This window comes from Microcaecilia unicolor, chromosome 9 (genome assembly GCF_901765095.1).
Source record: "Microcaecilia unicolor chromosome 9, aMicUni1.1, whole genome shotgun sequence".
Classification (NCBI taxonomy): Eukaryota; Metazoa; Chordata; class Amphibia; order Gymnophiona; family Siphonopidae; genus Microcaecilia; species Microcaecilia unicolor.
Genome location: NC_044039.1, coordinates 46,801,881 through 46,816,806, shown reverse-complemented (window position 1 = coordinate 46,816,806; position 14,926 = coordinate 46,801,881). Strand labels below are relative to the sequence as shown.

At 40.8% G+C, this 14,926-nt stretch overlaps 1 protein-coding gene across 1 annotated transcript in view; it reads left to right on the top strand.

The window, feature by feature from the left end:
- LOC115477581 (sodium- and chloride-dependent betaine transporter-like) overlaps window positions 1-1,378 on the top strand; it is a 107,716-nt gene extending 106,338 nt beyond the window's left edge. The window contains exon 16 of the mRNA XM_030214554.1: window positions 830-1,378. Coding sequence (XP_030070414.1) covers window positions 830-976 — 147 coding nt within the window. The 3' untranslated portion in view covers window positions 977-1,378. The remainder of the gene's footprint in view (window positions 1-829) is intronic.
- Window positions 1,379-14,926: the final 13,548 nt, after the last annotated feature.

Sequence of the window (14,926 nt, the reverse complement as noted above, 5' to 3'; positions counted from 1 at the left end):
AGTGGTAAGATAGGCAGGTATCCTTGTAACATCAAAAAAATCTTCAAAAAGGCACTAACCAGTTACTTTCACTAAGGGTCCATTTTACCAAGCGGCGAAAAAAGGAGCCCTGTGATGGCGTTGGCACACAGGTTTGCCAAATGCCGAGGCCCCCTTTTACAGCTGCCCGGTAAAAGGGGGGGGTAGTAAGGTGAATATTTGCCGCACAGCCATTTCCTGGAGGAGCACTTACCACCACCTATTTAGGAGGCGGTAAGTGCTCCCACACTAACCCAGTGGTAACCGGGCAGCACACAGGGCTGCCTAATTACCTCTAGGTAAGCCCTGGGTGCAAAAAAAAGTGTTTTTTCTGTGCCAGAAAAGGCACGTGGTGGGACCAGGCACTACGGCCAGGCTTCTGAGGTAACCCAGTGGTAGTGTCGGATTGACATGCAGTAAAGCGGCAGTATGGGTACCACCACTTTGGAAAAGGGCCCCTAAAATTGCAGAAGCCACAAAACAACAAAGTACCCATATTTATTCTACCAGCTACTTCTGGAGATAGGCGGGTGAAAAAACATACACCTGTATGAATATAAATATGCATGCATGAAAATTCAAGTGTACATTGGTTGTTTTCCTGCTACATACTCCTAGGGATTCTTAGTATGTATGTGGCAAACAGTACTGTGAAAGTATGCCTGCACTTTTTAAGCACTCTGTGGGAGTAAGTTTTCTAATGTCATATTAGCCATCTAATTCCAGAAGATAGGTGGCAAGATTCATTTGAAAATTTCCCTCCAAACCAACAGTAGTTCAGTTCTCATAGTTGTTGCCTGTTTCTCCACAGAGGATGCGTAAAATCACTACCCCATCAGATGATCTTCCACAGCCACAGAAGCACCAGCCACCTCCACCTCCACCAGAAGACACCTTGCACCCGAATGAGAACCTTCCAGAACTCAGTACTACACCATACTTCATTGCCGTTACCTAAGAATGAGGTGCTTTCACATCTAAGAACAGCTGTACCGTCTCATACGCCTGAAGAAAAATTTTATTTCTGGAGCCATTGCATCTTCCACATTTGTTATTAATTCTTTCATAAATGCAGCTACTTTAAACTCATGAAGAGCTTCCTGCCACATCTGAGTCTGTAACCTTCAAATGCAATATATGAAATTAATTCCCTATGTTCCTCCAACAGAGCTCTATACACATCTTGAATATTTCACTTCAGCTTCCAAACAAGAGAATCCCTATTAGAGCTATAATATCATTGCTCACCTAATGGACAACTATTAATATCAATACCCAAGGCAATTGCTTCTAAGACACATGGATAATTTACTGTGTAGCCCTTGGGTGGTGATGGGGGGCTACAAACCCTCCCCTAGTTACTAGGCTCTTAGTTTAATAAATAAATTTAAAAAAACAAATAAGGTGATATTATTTATTTATTTGTTTCATTTTCCCACCTATTTGCAGGCTCAATGTGGCTTACATAGTACCATAGAGGCGTTTGCCAATTCGGTTGATAGCAGATACAAAGTTATATTGTGGTCAGATGAGGTAGGTGTGGATCAGGCATCATGGAGTCGAAGGAAGTGAAGATTATAAATTGTCCAGTATGATCATTAGTTATGCTGTGTTGCTAGGTGCTGGGATTTATGTTGGATCGGTGGGATAGGCCTTTTTTGAAGAGGTGAGTTTTGAGTGATTTCCTGAAGTTTAAGTGGTCACGGATTGTTCTCACAGCATTTGGGAGTCCGTTCCATAGTTGTGCGCTCATGTAGGAGAAGCTGGATGCTTACATTTTTTTTTTTATTTTATTTATAAGATTTCCCAATTTCTTACAAGCATATCACTTGTTACAGAAAAACAGCATAATATAAATATTAAAGATATAAGTAAAAGAAAAATTATACATGCTTTCTTAGACCTCAACGAAGGGGGAGAGTTACAATTTAGGGGAGTTGTATATAAGTAATTTAACAGAAGTATTCATAATGCGGTTTATGTGTGTAATTCGTTACATATCATTTTTCTAATTCTACATTAAGCTGTTTCATGTCCAGAAAGGATTTTAGCTGTTCTGAGTCATAAAAAACATACTTTATCCCACTAAACGTGACTAGGCATTTGCAAGGGTATACTAACAAAAATGAGCCACCCAAGCTGGATGCTTACATGAATTACATACATACATACATACCTACAGTTAAAATAATTTATTTATTAACTTTTAAAGCGCTCCAATTACAATGGTAGAAAGTAGCCTTAGTATACCCTTATGTGGGTAATTCCCAAGCGCTAAGGCCATTTCTACTGCAGCCATTCATTTTCTGAATTAATAGTCATACGCTAATATTGCCATTAGCGCGCGGCCATTATTAATAATTATCACATGAGCCCTTACCAACATTTATTTTGTAGGCGATAATGGCTCACATGCTAATCCTGGGCTAACCAGTTAGTATGTGGCAACGTAGCTGTGCTAACTGATTAGCACAGAAACAGAAAGCAGCATGGAGGTGAGAGGCAGTGGGTATTGCTCCTGCCTCCCAAATCTGGAGGTGCATGTGGGTTTCTGGATGCTATTTGGAGTACACTTGTGCCCCCAGCATATTTTCTTGTTGGACAGGAGGGAGGAGGCAGGTGGGTGCAAGGAGACATAAAGGGTAATTTTATAGCTGGGTGCCTAGTTTAAGGCAGTCTATTGAAAGCTGATTTTATAAAGAAAAATAGGTGTCTACTTTTCTCTATAGAATAGTGATATAAGTGATCACTTACACTCACTGTTACCTCTAAGCTGAGCGTGTTTCCTCCAACTGCATTGTTACCAGTAAGAGAGTGGTGCTTCAATGTTGTGTTTTCAACCACTAGAGAAATGCAGGTTCCCTGGAGTCCTGCAGAACTTGCCTGTCCCTCAGTATTGAATTTGTGATGGTGAAACAGCAGCCTCTAGTGGCAGGACTGTAGGTAAAGGACTCCTGCTCAGCTTGAAGGGAACACTGCTTACACCATCCCTAGAACTAGTGCGAATGACTATTGGGCTCATTTTTGAAAGAGAAGGGAGCCCATCTTTCGACACAAATCGGGAGATGGGCATCCTTCTCCCAGTGTTGCCCAAATCGGCATAATTGAAAGCCGATTTTGGGCACCCTCAACTGCTTTCCGTCATGGGGATGACCAAAGTTGCTGGGGGCATGTCGGAAGCATAGCGAAGGCGAGACTGGGGCGTACTTAACACATGGGCGTCCTCGGCCGATACTGGAAAAAAGAAGGGCGTCCCTGACGAACACTTGGCCGACATTACTTGGTCCTTTTTTTTTTACGACCAAGCCACAAAAATGTGCCCTAAATGACCAGATGACCACCGGAGGGAATCTGGGATGACCTCCTCCTACTCCCCCAGTGGTCACTAACCCCCTCCCACCCTCAAAAAATTTTTTTTTAATATTTTTTCAGCCTCAAATATCACCCAGCTCCATCACAGCAGTATGCAGGTCCCTGGAGCAGTTTTAGTGGGTACTGCAGTGCACTTCAGGCAGGCGGACCCAGGCCCACCCCCCCCCCTACCTGGTAAACTTGTGGTGGTAAATGTGAGCCCTCCAAAACCCACCAGAAACCCACTGTATTCACATCTAGGTGCCCCCCTTCATCCCTAAGGGCTATGGTAGTGGTGTACAGTTGTGGGGAGTGGGTTTTAGGGGGGTTGGGGGGCTCAGCAGACAAGGTAAGGGAGCTATGCACCTGGGAGCTTTTTCTGAAGTCCACTGCAGTGTCCACTAAGGTGCCCAGTTGGTTTCCTGGCATGTCAGGGGGACCAGTGCACTATGAATGCTGGCTCCTCCCACGACCAAAGGGCTTGGATTTGGTAGTTTCTGAGATGGACGTCCTCGGTTTCCATTATCACTGAAAATCGGGGACGACCATCTCTAAGGTCAACCTAAATGTGGAGATTTGGGTGTCCCTGACCGTATTATCGAAATGAAAGATGGCCGCCCATCTTGTTTCGATAATATGGATTTCCCTGCCCCTTCACCAGGACGTCCTGCGAGGATGCCCTCAGGAAAACTTTAGAGCCCCGTTCGATTATGCCCCTCCACGTCTACATTTTGCAAATACATGCATAAATGATAGGACTAAATTCTATATATGGTACCTAAAAAAGTGGCGCTAAAAAAAGACATTTAGCACTATTCTATTAACTGTGCTTAAAGTTATGCAGTTTATAGAATAGCGTTTATGCCCGGGAACTGTGACTATATTTACGCACAGCCATTTATGTTGGATTATTTGTAGTAAATAATTAGCAGATTTTATACACACAGCTTCAGCTTTAGAAATGTTAATTTCTATTCTTCATCTCTCTCTCATTCACCCCAGAATAATTCACTGCTGAGTCACTTTAAAGTTGAAGTAACAAAACATCTGTTTACTCACAGTTTGTAGTTAGATTATATTCAGACAGGTTTATATATACATAATACTATACATTTGGATTATCAGCTCTTTCCATGTGCTTAGATGGTAATGGATGCTCACACCACCATAGATCCTCTCAGCTTAGGAGAGATCATGAGCTCCATGTGCTGTGCCTAACCCCCACAGGAAGTTGCATGGGTGTGACCTCTCTAAGTAATTCACATCAGAGGTCACAGAGTAATCACAGAGAAAAAATTGGTGACAGGCAATGCATGTAAAATACAATACATTATTCCAACAAACCCCTTCTCATGCATAACTGTCATGCAATTATTAATTCACACAAAGTCCAAGCTTTATACGCAGATTCTCAAAACGTTCTCTGGGTAACGGTTTGGTCATGATGTCAGCTGTCATCTTACTGGTGTGACAATAGTCTAGCCTGATGACCCCTTCTTTCGCCAACTCTCGCACGTTGTGGTATTTCGTTGCGATGTGCTTGGTGCGTGACTGAACCTTGTCATTCTGTGACAGTCGGATGCAGCTCTGATTATCTTCCATTATCTGGATTGGTCTCTTTTCAGCTATTCCAAAATCCAGCAAAAGTTTTTCAATCTACATCAGTTCTCTGCATGCTTCTGATACGGCCACATATTCAGCTTCTGTAGAAGACAGACTCACAATACTTTGTTTATGACTGGCCCATGAAATTTTTACATTTCCATACATAAACACATATCCACTTGTGGATTTATAATCAGAATGATCCCCTGCCCAATCTGAATCACAGTAACATATTAGTTTTGGATTACTATTGGCTGAAATCTTTAATTTACAATCAATGGTACCTTTTAAATACCTTACCATCCTTTTAACTGCAGTCCAATCTGATTTGGTAGGTGAGCTGACCCTTCTGCTCAAAATTCCTACTGCATTTGCTATATCAGCCCTGTATGTGGTAGTCAGATATAAAAGCTTACCTATGGCTGATCTATATTGGATGTTGTCTGGTAAAGGTTCTCTTACTGTTTCATCCTTCAGAAAATCAGTGATCATGGGAATGCTTACAACTTGGGCATCTTGCATACCTAAACTTTCAATAAGCTCATTTATTTTCTGCTTCTGGCTTAGAAGATAAGAACCATCATTTTGTTTCTCAATTTCTATACCAAGATAGTATGACACATTACCAAGTTCTTTTATCTCAACATTCAGGTTTAAATATTTTACAATGTCCTTGTACTCTTGCTCACTTTCGCTTGCAATGAGCAGATCATCAACAAAAGCTAAAATGTATGCATATTGTCCATTTCTGCACCTAGTGTACAAACATTTATCTGCTTCACCTTGCTTAAATCCTAAATTTGTCAATATTTCATGCAATTTGTCATTCCAACATTTTGCACTTTGCTTTAATCCATAAAGACCTTTGTTTAATTTACACACTAGCTGTCTTTGTTTTGTATTTATGAAACCTGTTGGCTGTTCCATGTACAAGTCTTCAGTTATATCTCCATGAAGAAATGCTGTTTTCACATCAATGTGGTTGACTTGCATGCCTTTTGAGACTGCAATGCTCAGAAGTGTTCTAATTGTCGTGTGTTTCACTACAGGTGCAAACACTTCATCAAAATCTTCTCCATATTTTTGAAGATATCCCTTTGCGACTAATCTGGCTTTATACCTTTCCACTTTTCCTTGTGCATTCCTTTTTAACTTGAATACCCATTTGCATCCTATAGCTTTCTTGCCAGGAGGTAATTTTGTAAGAATCCAAGTATTATTTTTATGCAATGCATCAATTTCTTCTTGTGCAGCTTTACGCCATTCAGCAGCTTCTTCTGCTGGCATTTTCTCAATCTCATCCCATGTTAAGGGCTCTTGAGCTTCTGCTGACTTTGTTAGGTAAGACAGTCTTGGGGGTGGAACACCTTTGTTTTCCCTGGATGAGCGTCTGACAACAGGTTGGTCTGACCTTTCCGCATCCTCTAAATCTGAGAGTCCTTCTCCAATTGATTCCCCTTCTCCAACTGTACTGTCTCCTGCGATGATCCTTTCTGTGTCTGCTTCCTCTGCCTGTTCCTCGTTAGATACAGATGAGTTGCTTTCAGACATCTGCCTTGGTATGGCATTTATATACACTGGCATGTCTATTATGGTTCTAGTTTCATATTCTGGATGATAAGGCTCATCTGGGATAATCCAGCCTTTATCAACCCTTTTGTTTTCATCAAAATATGTAACATGTCTTATGCCAACAATGCCAGTTTTCAGATTCAAAATTCTATATCCTTTGTGTCCTGGAGCATAGCCAACTAAAATGCCCCTTTCTGTTGTGGAATCCAGCTTATGCCTTCTTTGCTTTGGTACATGAGCATATGCTGTACTTCCAAATGTTCTTATGTGTGACAGGTTTGGCTTTCCTACCATGCCATGTCTCATGTGGTGTGCGCTCAGCGCCTTTAGTTGGCATTCTGTTTTGTAGGTACACTGCTGTGAGAATGGCTTCCCCCCATAGTCTTTTAGGGAGATTGCTATCTGACAGCATACATCTGGTCATTTCCACAAGTGACCTAAATTTTCTCTCTGCAACAGAATTTTGCTCTGGTGTATAAGCTACTATTGTGATATGCTGAATGCCTTCTTGTTCTAGAAATGTGCGCATGCTTTGTGAAGTGAACTCACCACCATTGTCGGTCTGAAGAACCTTTGGTTTTCTTTCAAATTTATTGCTCACCATGGCTACGTATTTCTTCAGCATGTCTGTGACTTGACTTTTTTCTTTCAGCAAATAGGCCACACAATATCTAGAGAAATCATCCAAGAATATTAGCACAAATCTGTTATTTCCCAATGATGGGATATTAAACGGTCCACATAAGTCACTGTGTATTAAGTCCAGTACTTTATTACTCCTATTTCCTATGTATGCAGGAAATGAGGGTCTCACACCTTTTTGAGTAACACAGTCTATGCATTTCTCCATTTTACCAGTATTTGCACTTATCTGAATGCCTGTGGCTAGTTGCCTACTGTAAAGATCCTGGATCACCTTAAAATCACGATGTCCCAGGCGGCGATGCCAGATTTCCAGACTACATTTACCATAATTCTTCCTTACTTGCGCCAGATGTGAGGCTTCACCTGAAATGCTCAGTTTATAAATATCATTATGCATAAAAGCTTCAGCATACACTTCATCATTTTTAGAGATTGTGCACTTACTGTTTTCAAAATGAATCACAAATCCCTTCTTATCTAATGTAGATACACTAAGCATATTGCAAACTGCTTGGGGAATATACAAGACATCACTTACAGGAATTTCTTTAACTTCATTAGACACTTTGCATTTTAAGAATCCAATGCCTTTTGCTTGGATCTTAGCAGTCCCTGCGTTTGCAGTATTAAGAATACCTTCTTCTGGACACATTTCCTGAAAGAAATCCTTACAATTGGTTAAATGGCATGTGCTCCCCGAATCCAAAATCCAAGTACTTTCATTTGAATTATTATTTACCATAGTCAAAGATTTTTCTGCCATTAGAAAGCCCTTATGTTTATCATTGTCTTTCATACATTTCCTGGTTGGAGAATTCTTTTGTTCCATTGGCTTAGGTGAGCTAGAGGGAGTGTTTTGTGTTTCCTTACACCATTTAGATACATGTCCCTCCTTTCCACATGAGTAGCAAATCAGCTTGCCCTTGGGTGGAGTTTTCCCATAGCTCCGCCTTCCTCTGTTCTTTGCCAAGAAATTTGTTTCATTTCTCTCTGACTGACTTTGAGAACACTTCTCCTCAGAATCATTAATTATGCATTCCTGCCTCAGTTTTGATGCTGCCTGTTCAAAAGATTGCCCTTCAATGGCTTCATTTACAGACCTAAAAACATCAAACTTCTTTGATAGTGAGGTAAAAAGAAATGCTCTTTTCAATGCATCACACATGGGAATTCCAGAAAGTTCTAGCTTTTGAAATGAAGACATAAGATGCATAATGTGATCATTACACTTACTTTTATCCCTTAATTTGGTTTCATTTAACTCTGCCAACCAAATTGGTTGCTGTTTTGCATATGTAGTTGCATACATAGTTCTCAGTTTATATAAGATGTCCTTTGGTGTATCTTTTCCCTCCACTAATATGGCTTGTTTCTCTGAGAGAGCTTCCAAAAACATGCACTTCACATAATAGTTTGCATTGTCCCATTCAGCCATATTTTCAGCTGTTCTGTTTTGGTCTAAGCATATATTTAATTTCTTTGCTTGAAGGAGACATATGAATCTTAGTTCCCACTGCTGATAATTAAATTCAGTTAATTTAGGCACCTTGAGAGAGTGGAAAAATGGTGAATTTCCTCCCTCAGCCATTTTCTTAGCCTTCTGTCTGGTGTGTGGGGGGAGAGAGAGACAGACTGAATCTTTCTTTTAAAACTTAAGAGAAAAAATGTGGCTTTTTTACTGCCTGGTAATATTTCTCTTCTTTTTCAATTCCTGGCCCCTGGGCCCATAACCCTTTTGTTGGATTATTTGTAGTAAATAATTAGCAGATTTTATACACACAGCTTCAGCTTTAGAAATGTTAATTTCTATTCTTCATCTCTCTCTCATTCACCCCAGAATAATTCACTGCTGAGTCACTTTAAAGTTGAAGTAACAAAACATCTGTTTACTCACAGTTTGTAGTTAGATTATATTCAGACAGGCTTATATATACATAATACTATACATTTGGATTATCAGCTCTTTCCATGTGCTTAGATGGTAATGGATGCTCACACCACCATAGATCCTCTCAGTTTAGGAGAGATCATGAGCTCCATGTGCTGTGCCTAACCCCCACAGGAAGTTGCATGGGTGTGACCTCTCTAAGTAATTCACATCAGAGGTCACAGAGTAATCACAGAGAAAAAATTGGTGACAGGCAATGCATGTAAAATACAATACATTATTCCAACAATTTACTCCAGTGGAGAAGTGGTGCTAATGCTCATGCCTAAGTTAGACGTGGATCCCTCCTTATTCTATAATTACCCATATAAATAAAAGGAACACCCCCGATCCACCCATGACCCTCCCATTTCCATACCCCCGCTCCTAATGTACACATGCACATTTTAATTAATTCTAATTAATGCCAATAATTGCTTGTTAAAAAGTCAATAATCAGTGCTAATTAGCTCATTATTCAATTAAATTGCATGTACAAATCAGGCACATGTTCAGAGTTGCATACGCAATTTTAGCACTTTTTATAGAATTTGGGGGATAATGTTTTAAAATCAACATATATATTTGCTTGCATTGCCCATGCTCCACCCACAGTGAAAGTACGTGCCATACTAACAATGTATGACTTTCATGCTGGTCAATATTAGGCATGTAAGTGGCCACTGTGTGGCTCCTTAAAAAGTTACCCCCTAAGAAGTCAGTATTCAGCAACAGAGACAACCATACTAATTTCAATGTCTTAGTAGTATTAAAATAACTATAGATAGATAGATATTCAGATCCACTAAATGTACATTCTGCAGTGTTGCATTCACCACCACTGCTGCTTTTCAGCAGACCTAAACTATGAGCCCAATATTCAGCTCACAGCAGTAAGCGGCTTGTAAGCCACTCACAGCTGTGGGCTGACTTAACCCCAGATATTCAATCGAGGTCATGAGAGCCTAAGGACACAATTGGAGCAATTTAGAAAGCAAAATGCCTTACTGAGATACCAAATTGATGATCAGGAGAACATGGCTGTCACAACAATGTAAGGATCTTAGGCCTGACAGAATCAGAATCAAATTAGGGACAGGCTGGGCCTAGCCAAAGAGATAAGCCAAAATAAAGTGAGTGGGCTTACACTTGGAACCATCATTGCAGACCAAGGCCAGTTTTCACTTGCTTCCAATTGTAGAGGTTCTCATAAGTTTCAGTTGTCAATAAAGATATGCTTTTTTTAATATTCATTAACATTTTCTAAAACTGGACAATGATATATGATTTTTTTAATACTATTGTTGATCATTGCTTGCTGGTCCTGCTGCTCTGACCAGGAACCAGTCCAGGAGCTATTGGAGTACAGCCCTTGGTCACTTTCCCTTTTGAAATTCCCTCTTAAATTTCTTTCGATATTGCTCAGGGGAGAGGCCCAATCTGTCCTGTATTGCAGCTCTCACTTGCTTATATTCCAGAGCCTTAGTAGCATCTAATGCCCGGTATGCTGCTTGGGCTTCCAGTCTAATAGCCCACTGATCAAAGGGCCATCTGGCTACTGTGGCTATTCTCTCAAAATTGGTCAAAAAGGCCTCTGGGTCATCCCCAGTCCCAGCTTAGTCAAAGTCAATCTCATAGTCTGATCCACCGAGTTCAGCCCTGGGGGTCTCTGATTCCTGACGAGCCACAGTCCTTTGTAATCCATTGGCCAGTCATTGTAGCTCTTTCATTTAAGGTTCCATAAGCTGAAGCGTAGGTTGCTGCTGCTGCTGCTGTCAACTTGTTTGCAGCACCAGCAGAAACAAGAGGAACTGGGGGGGGGGGGGGGCAGCAGACTGGTGCGGATCTGTCCATGTTTTGCTTGTGTCACCAAGGTAAAGCATTCAGTTGTCATACCTATGAGGCAAATATTGCCATTAGTTTGAGATAATGTGTATCTTTGTTGTTTTCTTACATGAAATTGAGGATTTTCCTATTTTCAGACCTACTACACTGATATTTTTTTTTTTGTTACATTTGTACCCCGCGCTTTCCCACTCATGGCAGGCTCAATGCGGCTTACATGGGGCATTGGAGGGTTAAGTGACTTGCCCAGAGTCACAAGGCGCTGCCTGTGCCTGAAGTGGGAATCGAACTCAGTTCCTCAGTTCCCCAGGACCAAAGTCCACCACCCTAACCACTAGGCCACTCCCCCACTCCACTTATTTGACTCCTGAGGCAGGCGCCTCTGTGCCAAAATGCAGATCTGCATTGAGTGTGTTTTATTCTTTTAATAGATTTTCTATTAATGTTTGACCAGGTGTTTGTTTTGATTGGTCCTCCCCTATCTTTTTTTTTTTTTGCTGCCAATGCTGTTCCATGGCTTGGGAAAACTGACATTCCAATGCTTCTTGATGTAATTGCATCTGCTCCGCCATTCATTGTAGGGCTGACTCCAAGGTCATGATTCTGAAAATGAAGGAAAACAAAAAAAATCCAAGTGCAGAACCTGACTTGTATTTAGGTTCTCGATGCCAAACAGCACAGAGCCCCTCAAGCACACTCCTCCCAGTCATGGTACCCACTGCCTGGTTTTCCTGGATAGGAGCGCCTTCTTCGAGGGGACATACAGCTGTCAGTTTCCGCAGATCCCACCACTGCCACAAAATGTCAATTGCTGCTCCTCAGGTCCTGCTGCTCTGACCAGATCTACCTCAGTGTTGCTCTTTGTAGTCCTTCAATGTCACTGCTCCAACCAGATCTCCATCCTCTTTACAGCCATCCTGATTCCAACTTCATTATAAGATATTCTCCATCCAGATACAGAAGAAGCTTGTCTCAAATTTCTTTTTCCACCCACTGGAAGGTCTTTCTTTAATCCCCTCCATATGATCACAGTGAGTCCTTACTTTACACAATCATTTATCCCTTTGTCTTCCTAAGCTGTAAGGGTTATGCAATTGTTCCCTTTTTGGGGCTTATGGGGTCCCTCCCATTCTCGCTCTCTCTCTCTTTCTCCTTTTCTCGGTAGTCAGTGTTCATAGTTCAGTTCTGATATGCAAATGAGATACAAATCCCTCTCACCTCCCACTGGTTCACAGATCTTATCTGGGTATTTTCCAGGATTCAGGGAATCATATTAATTAGCTCTCAGATGGGTCAGTCACTAATTTTGTGTCTGCCACCTCTCACGTAGCCTTCCCCGACAGATTGAAGGAAGCCACCTCTCTTCTGATATTCCAAAATAGATTTTTCATTTATGAGTTATTAAGGCATGTGAGCTTACTTTTTAATGAATGTTTGCTTTTATTATTTCTCATATAAGGAAGTATATCATTTTTTCTTGTCAAGCCTTTATAAAATAAGCATAACATATGCACCAATGAGCTTTTGCTGCCTAGCCACGCTCTTATAAAGTTACCCTCTCAGGGGTAATTCTATAAAGGGACACCTGTCTTTAGGCACCAAGAATGTATCTATTTGGACCTTATTCTATAAAGAAAAGTAGGCACCTACTTTTCTTTATAGAATCCTAACATGACAGGTTAAATATGTACCTACATTTTAGGTGTGAGCTCTTACATCAGCCATAGAGCTGGTATAAATGTTTGTACCAAGATTTTTTTTAAACACACATAAATTATAGTATCCTAAAATTAACATGTGAAACTCTACTTCCTGTCCATGGTCTACCCTGACTTCACCCATATGTATGTCCACCTTCAAAGTATGCACCATCACATTTAAATGTCATATTATAGAATAATGCTTAGGCAGAATATGGGCATTTACACATATATATGCATGCATATGCTACCATTCTGGTCATTTATGCACATTTTTGGCATTTAAATTTTGGTGCCTTCAAGAGGTAATTTTTAAAAAAATATTCTCTGTGAGTAAGCACCCTCCATAGCTAAAGAAGGTGATGCGAGGAGCAAAGCCAGAGTAGGCTGGTTGAAATGTGTGCCAAACTTTTCTTTTAAAATTGCTTTAGAACTACAGTTTAAGCACCAGTGTGAATTTTGTGAATAGCCTTTGCACTGTAAGCTAGCTGCTGCATGGTCAAAGATTCTGGAAGGGATCTTGCAAAACAGAAAACTATCCAAGAGGACTAGATAACCTTTCTACAGTACAGCTTCACTCCCAACTCTACCATACAATTTGATCTATCACTGACCAGTAAGAACCCCTATAACCAGGATAGGATATACCCCCTGACCATCCAGTTACATATAGGGGCATGTAGTGGAAGCTATAACTCTAGTCACTTTACTGGGCAGACTTAAATGGACCATACTGGTCTTTATCTGTTGTCCTTCACTATTTTAAAGGGTTTTCTGCTTTGCTCACCACATTGCCATTGCAATGGCTTGTATAACCAAGAGGCATGTTCTCAAATAAATTAATTCTAGTGATAGTCTTTGGAAAGTTAATACATATCACTGTAAGAAAAAGTCTAAGTTCACCCTTGCAATTCTCTTCCACCCCAATCCCCCAAGGATGCAAGTGCCACTTCTCCTGTGTTCTCAGTCAATCAAAGAAAAAAGTCAGAAGGCAAGCATCCTGCTTAAGCAGTAACTAGTGAGTCATAAATGATTAACTGGTTGTTCGTCTCTTTAAACACACCTTCACTATAAGCTCTTATGTAATGTGTGTAATGAAAATTGGAAGGAGGAGCAACAACAGAGGAAGGCAAACCAAAGGAGGAGCCTCTGTCCAATCCAGCTCCTGCACTTTTAAGCTTCAAGGCAACCAGCTTTTTGTTCTTGGTATCTTCTTGTTATACTACATGAGTAAACTAGAGTCCTGGTGTTTGAGGTCATAAGGTGATGGGGAAGCCAGCCAGGTCTTCTTCTTCATTGAACAACAAAAGAGCCAAAGTAACCCCTTTGCAAAACTAAATGAGGAAAAACAAAATGAAAAGGGGAATGACCAATGAAAGATCTATAAAGATTCGACACAGTCCTGCATTTCAGTGTGCAGTGCACCTGCCTCAGGCGTCTCAATTTCAGCTGGGCTTGTAAATCCCTTGTACTGTTTAAAGACAGATATAAACACAACACCATCAAACAGTCCCTCAACTCTGTTGGACTGTGATAGCAAAATGAAACCAGCTGCTAAAAGTAGCGCAGCTGATTAACAATGAATATTCATGAGATTGATTTGCATGTACTGCTTCCAATGCAAGCAAACAGATGTCATGCATATTCATTGTGGAAATCTTTGAAACTCAACTGGTTTGTGGCCCTCAAGGACTGTGGTTGCCCACCCTTCCATAGAGATGTATTGTCCTTCTTTGAGGTACTCTCCTCATTCTTCTCTCTCCTTGTCTAACCATAGTTATAGCACCAATACATTCTAATTTCCTCTGTTAGTCTAAGGACTTCTAAATCTTTCTTGCTTTGATTTTCAGTTTTGGTACCCAATGTATTGTATTTTCCACTTTCTTCAGCTGCCTGATCACAAGCAAGGGTAAATGGGCTAATCAAGGAATAACAATGGTCAGCCTTATAACGACTTCTCTAATTGTTTTATTTATTGTGCATGCGGGGACCCTTTGAGCTTCTTCAAATGATAGCAAATGCTGATTATGCAAAGCTAAAGATGTAACTGTAGACCATCTAGCCAATGCCTGTAGCAAAACAGTCCAAATGGACTATAAACAACACCATGACTGGGTGGCTAAATTAATCTATTGAAATCCCTGAAAAAAAGATCGGATCGATATTCAAAGCAATTTAACAAGACTATCTCGCCGCACCTTATGCCTAGAATAGGCTTCCTGAGCCATTACGTCTAGCTCCATCCCTCGCAGCCTTCAAATCC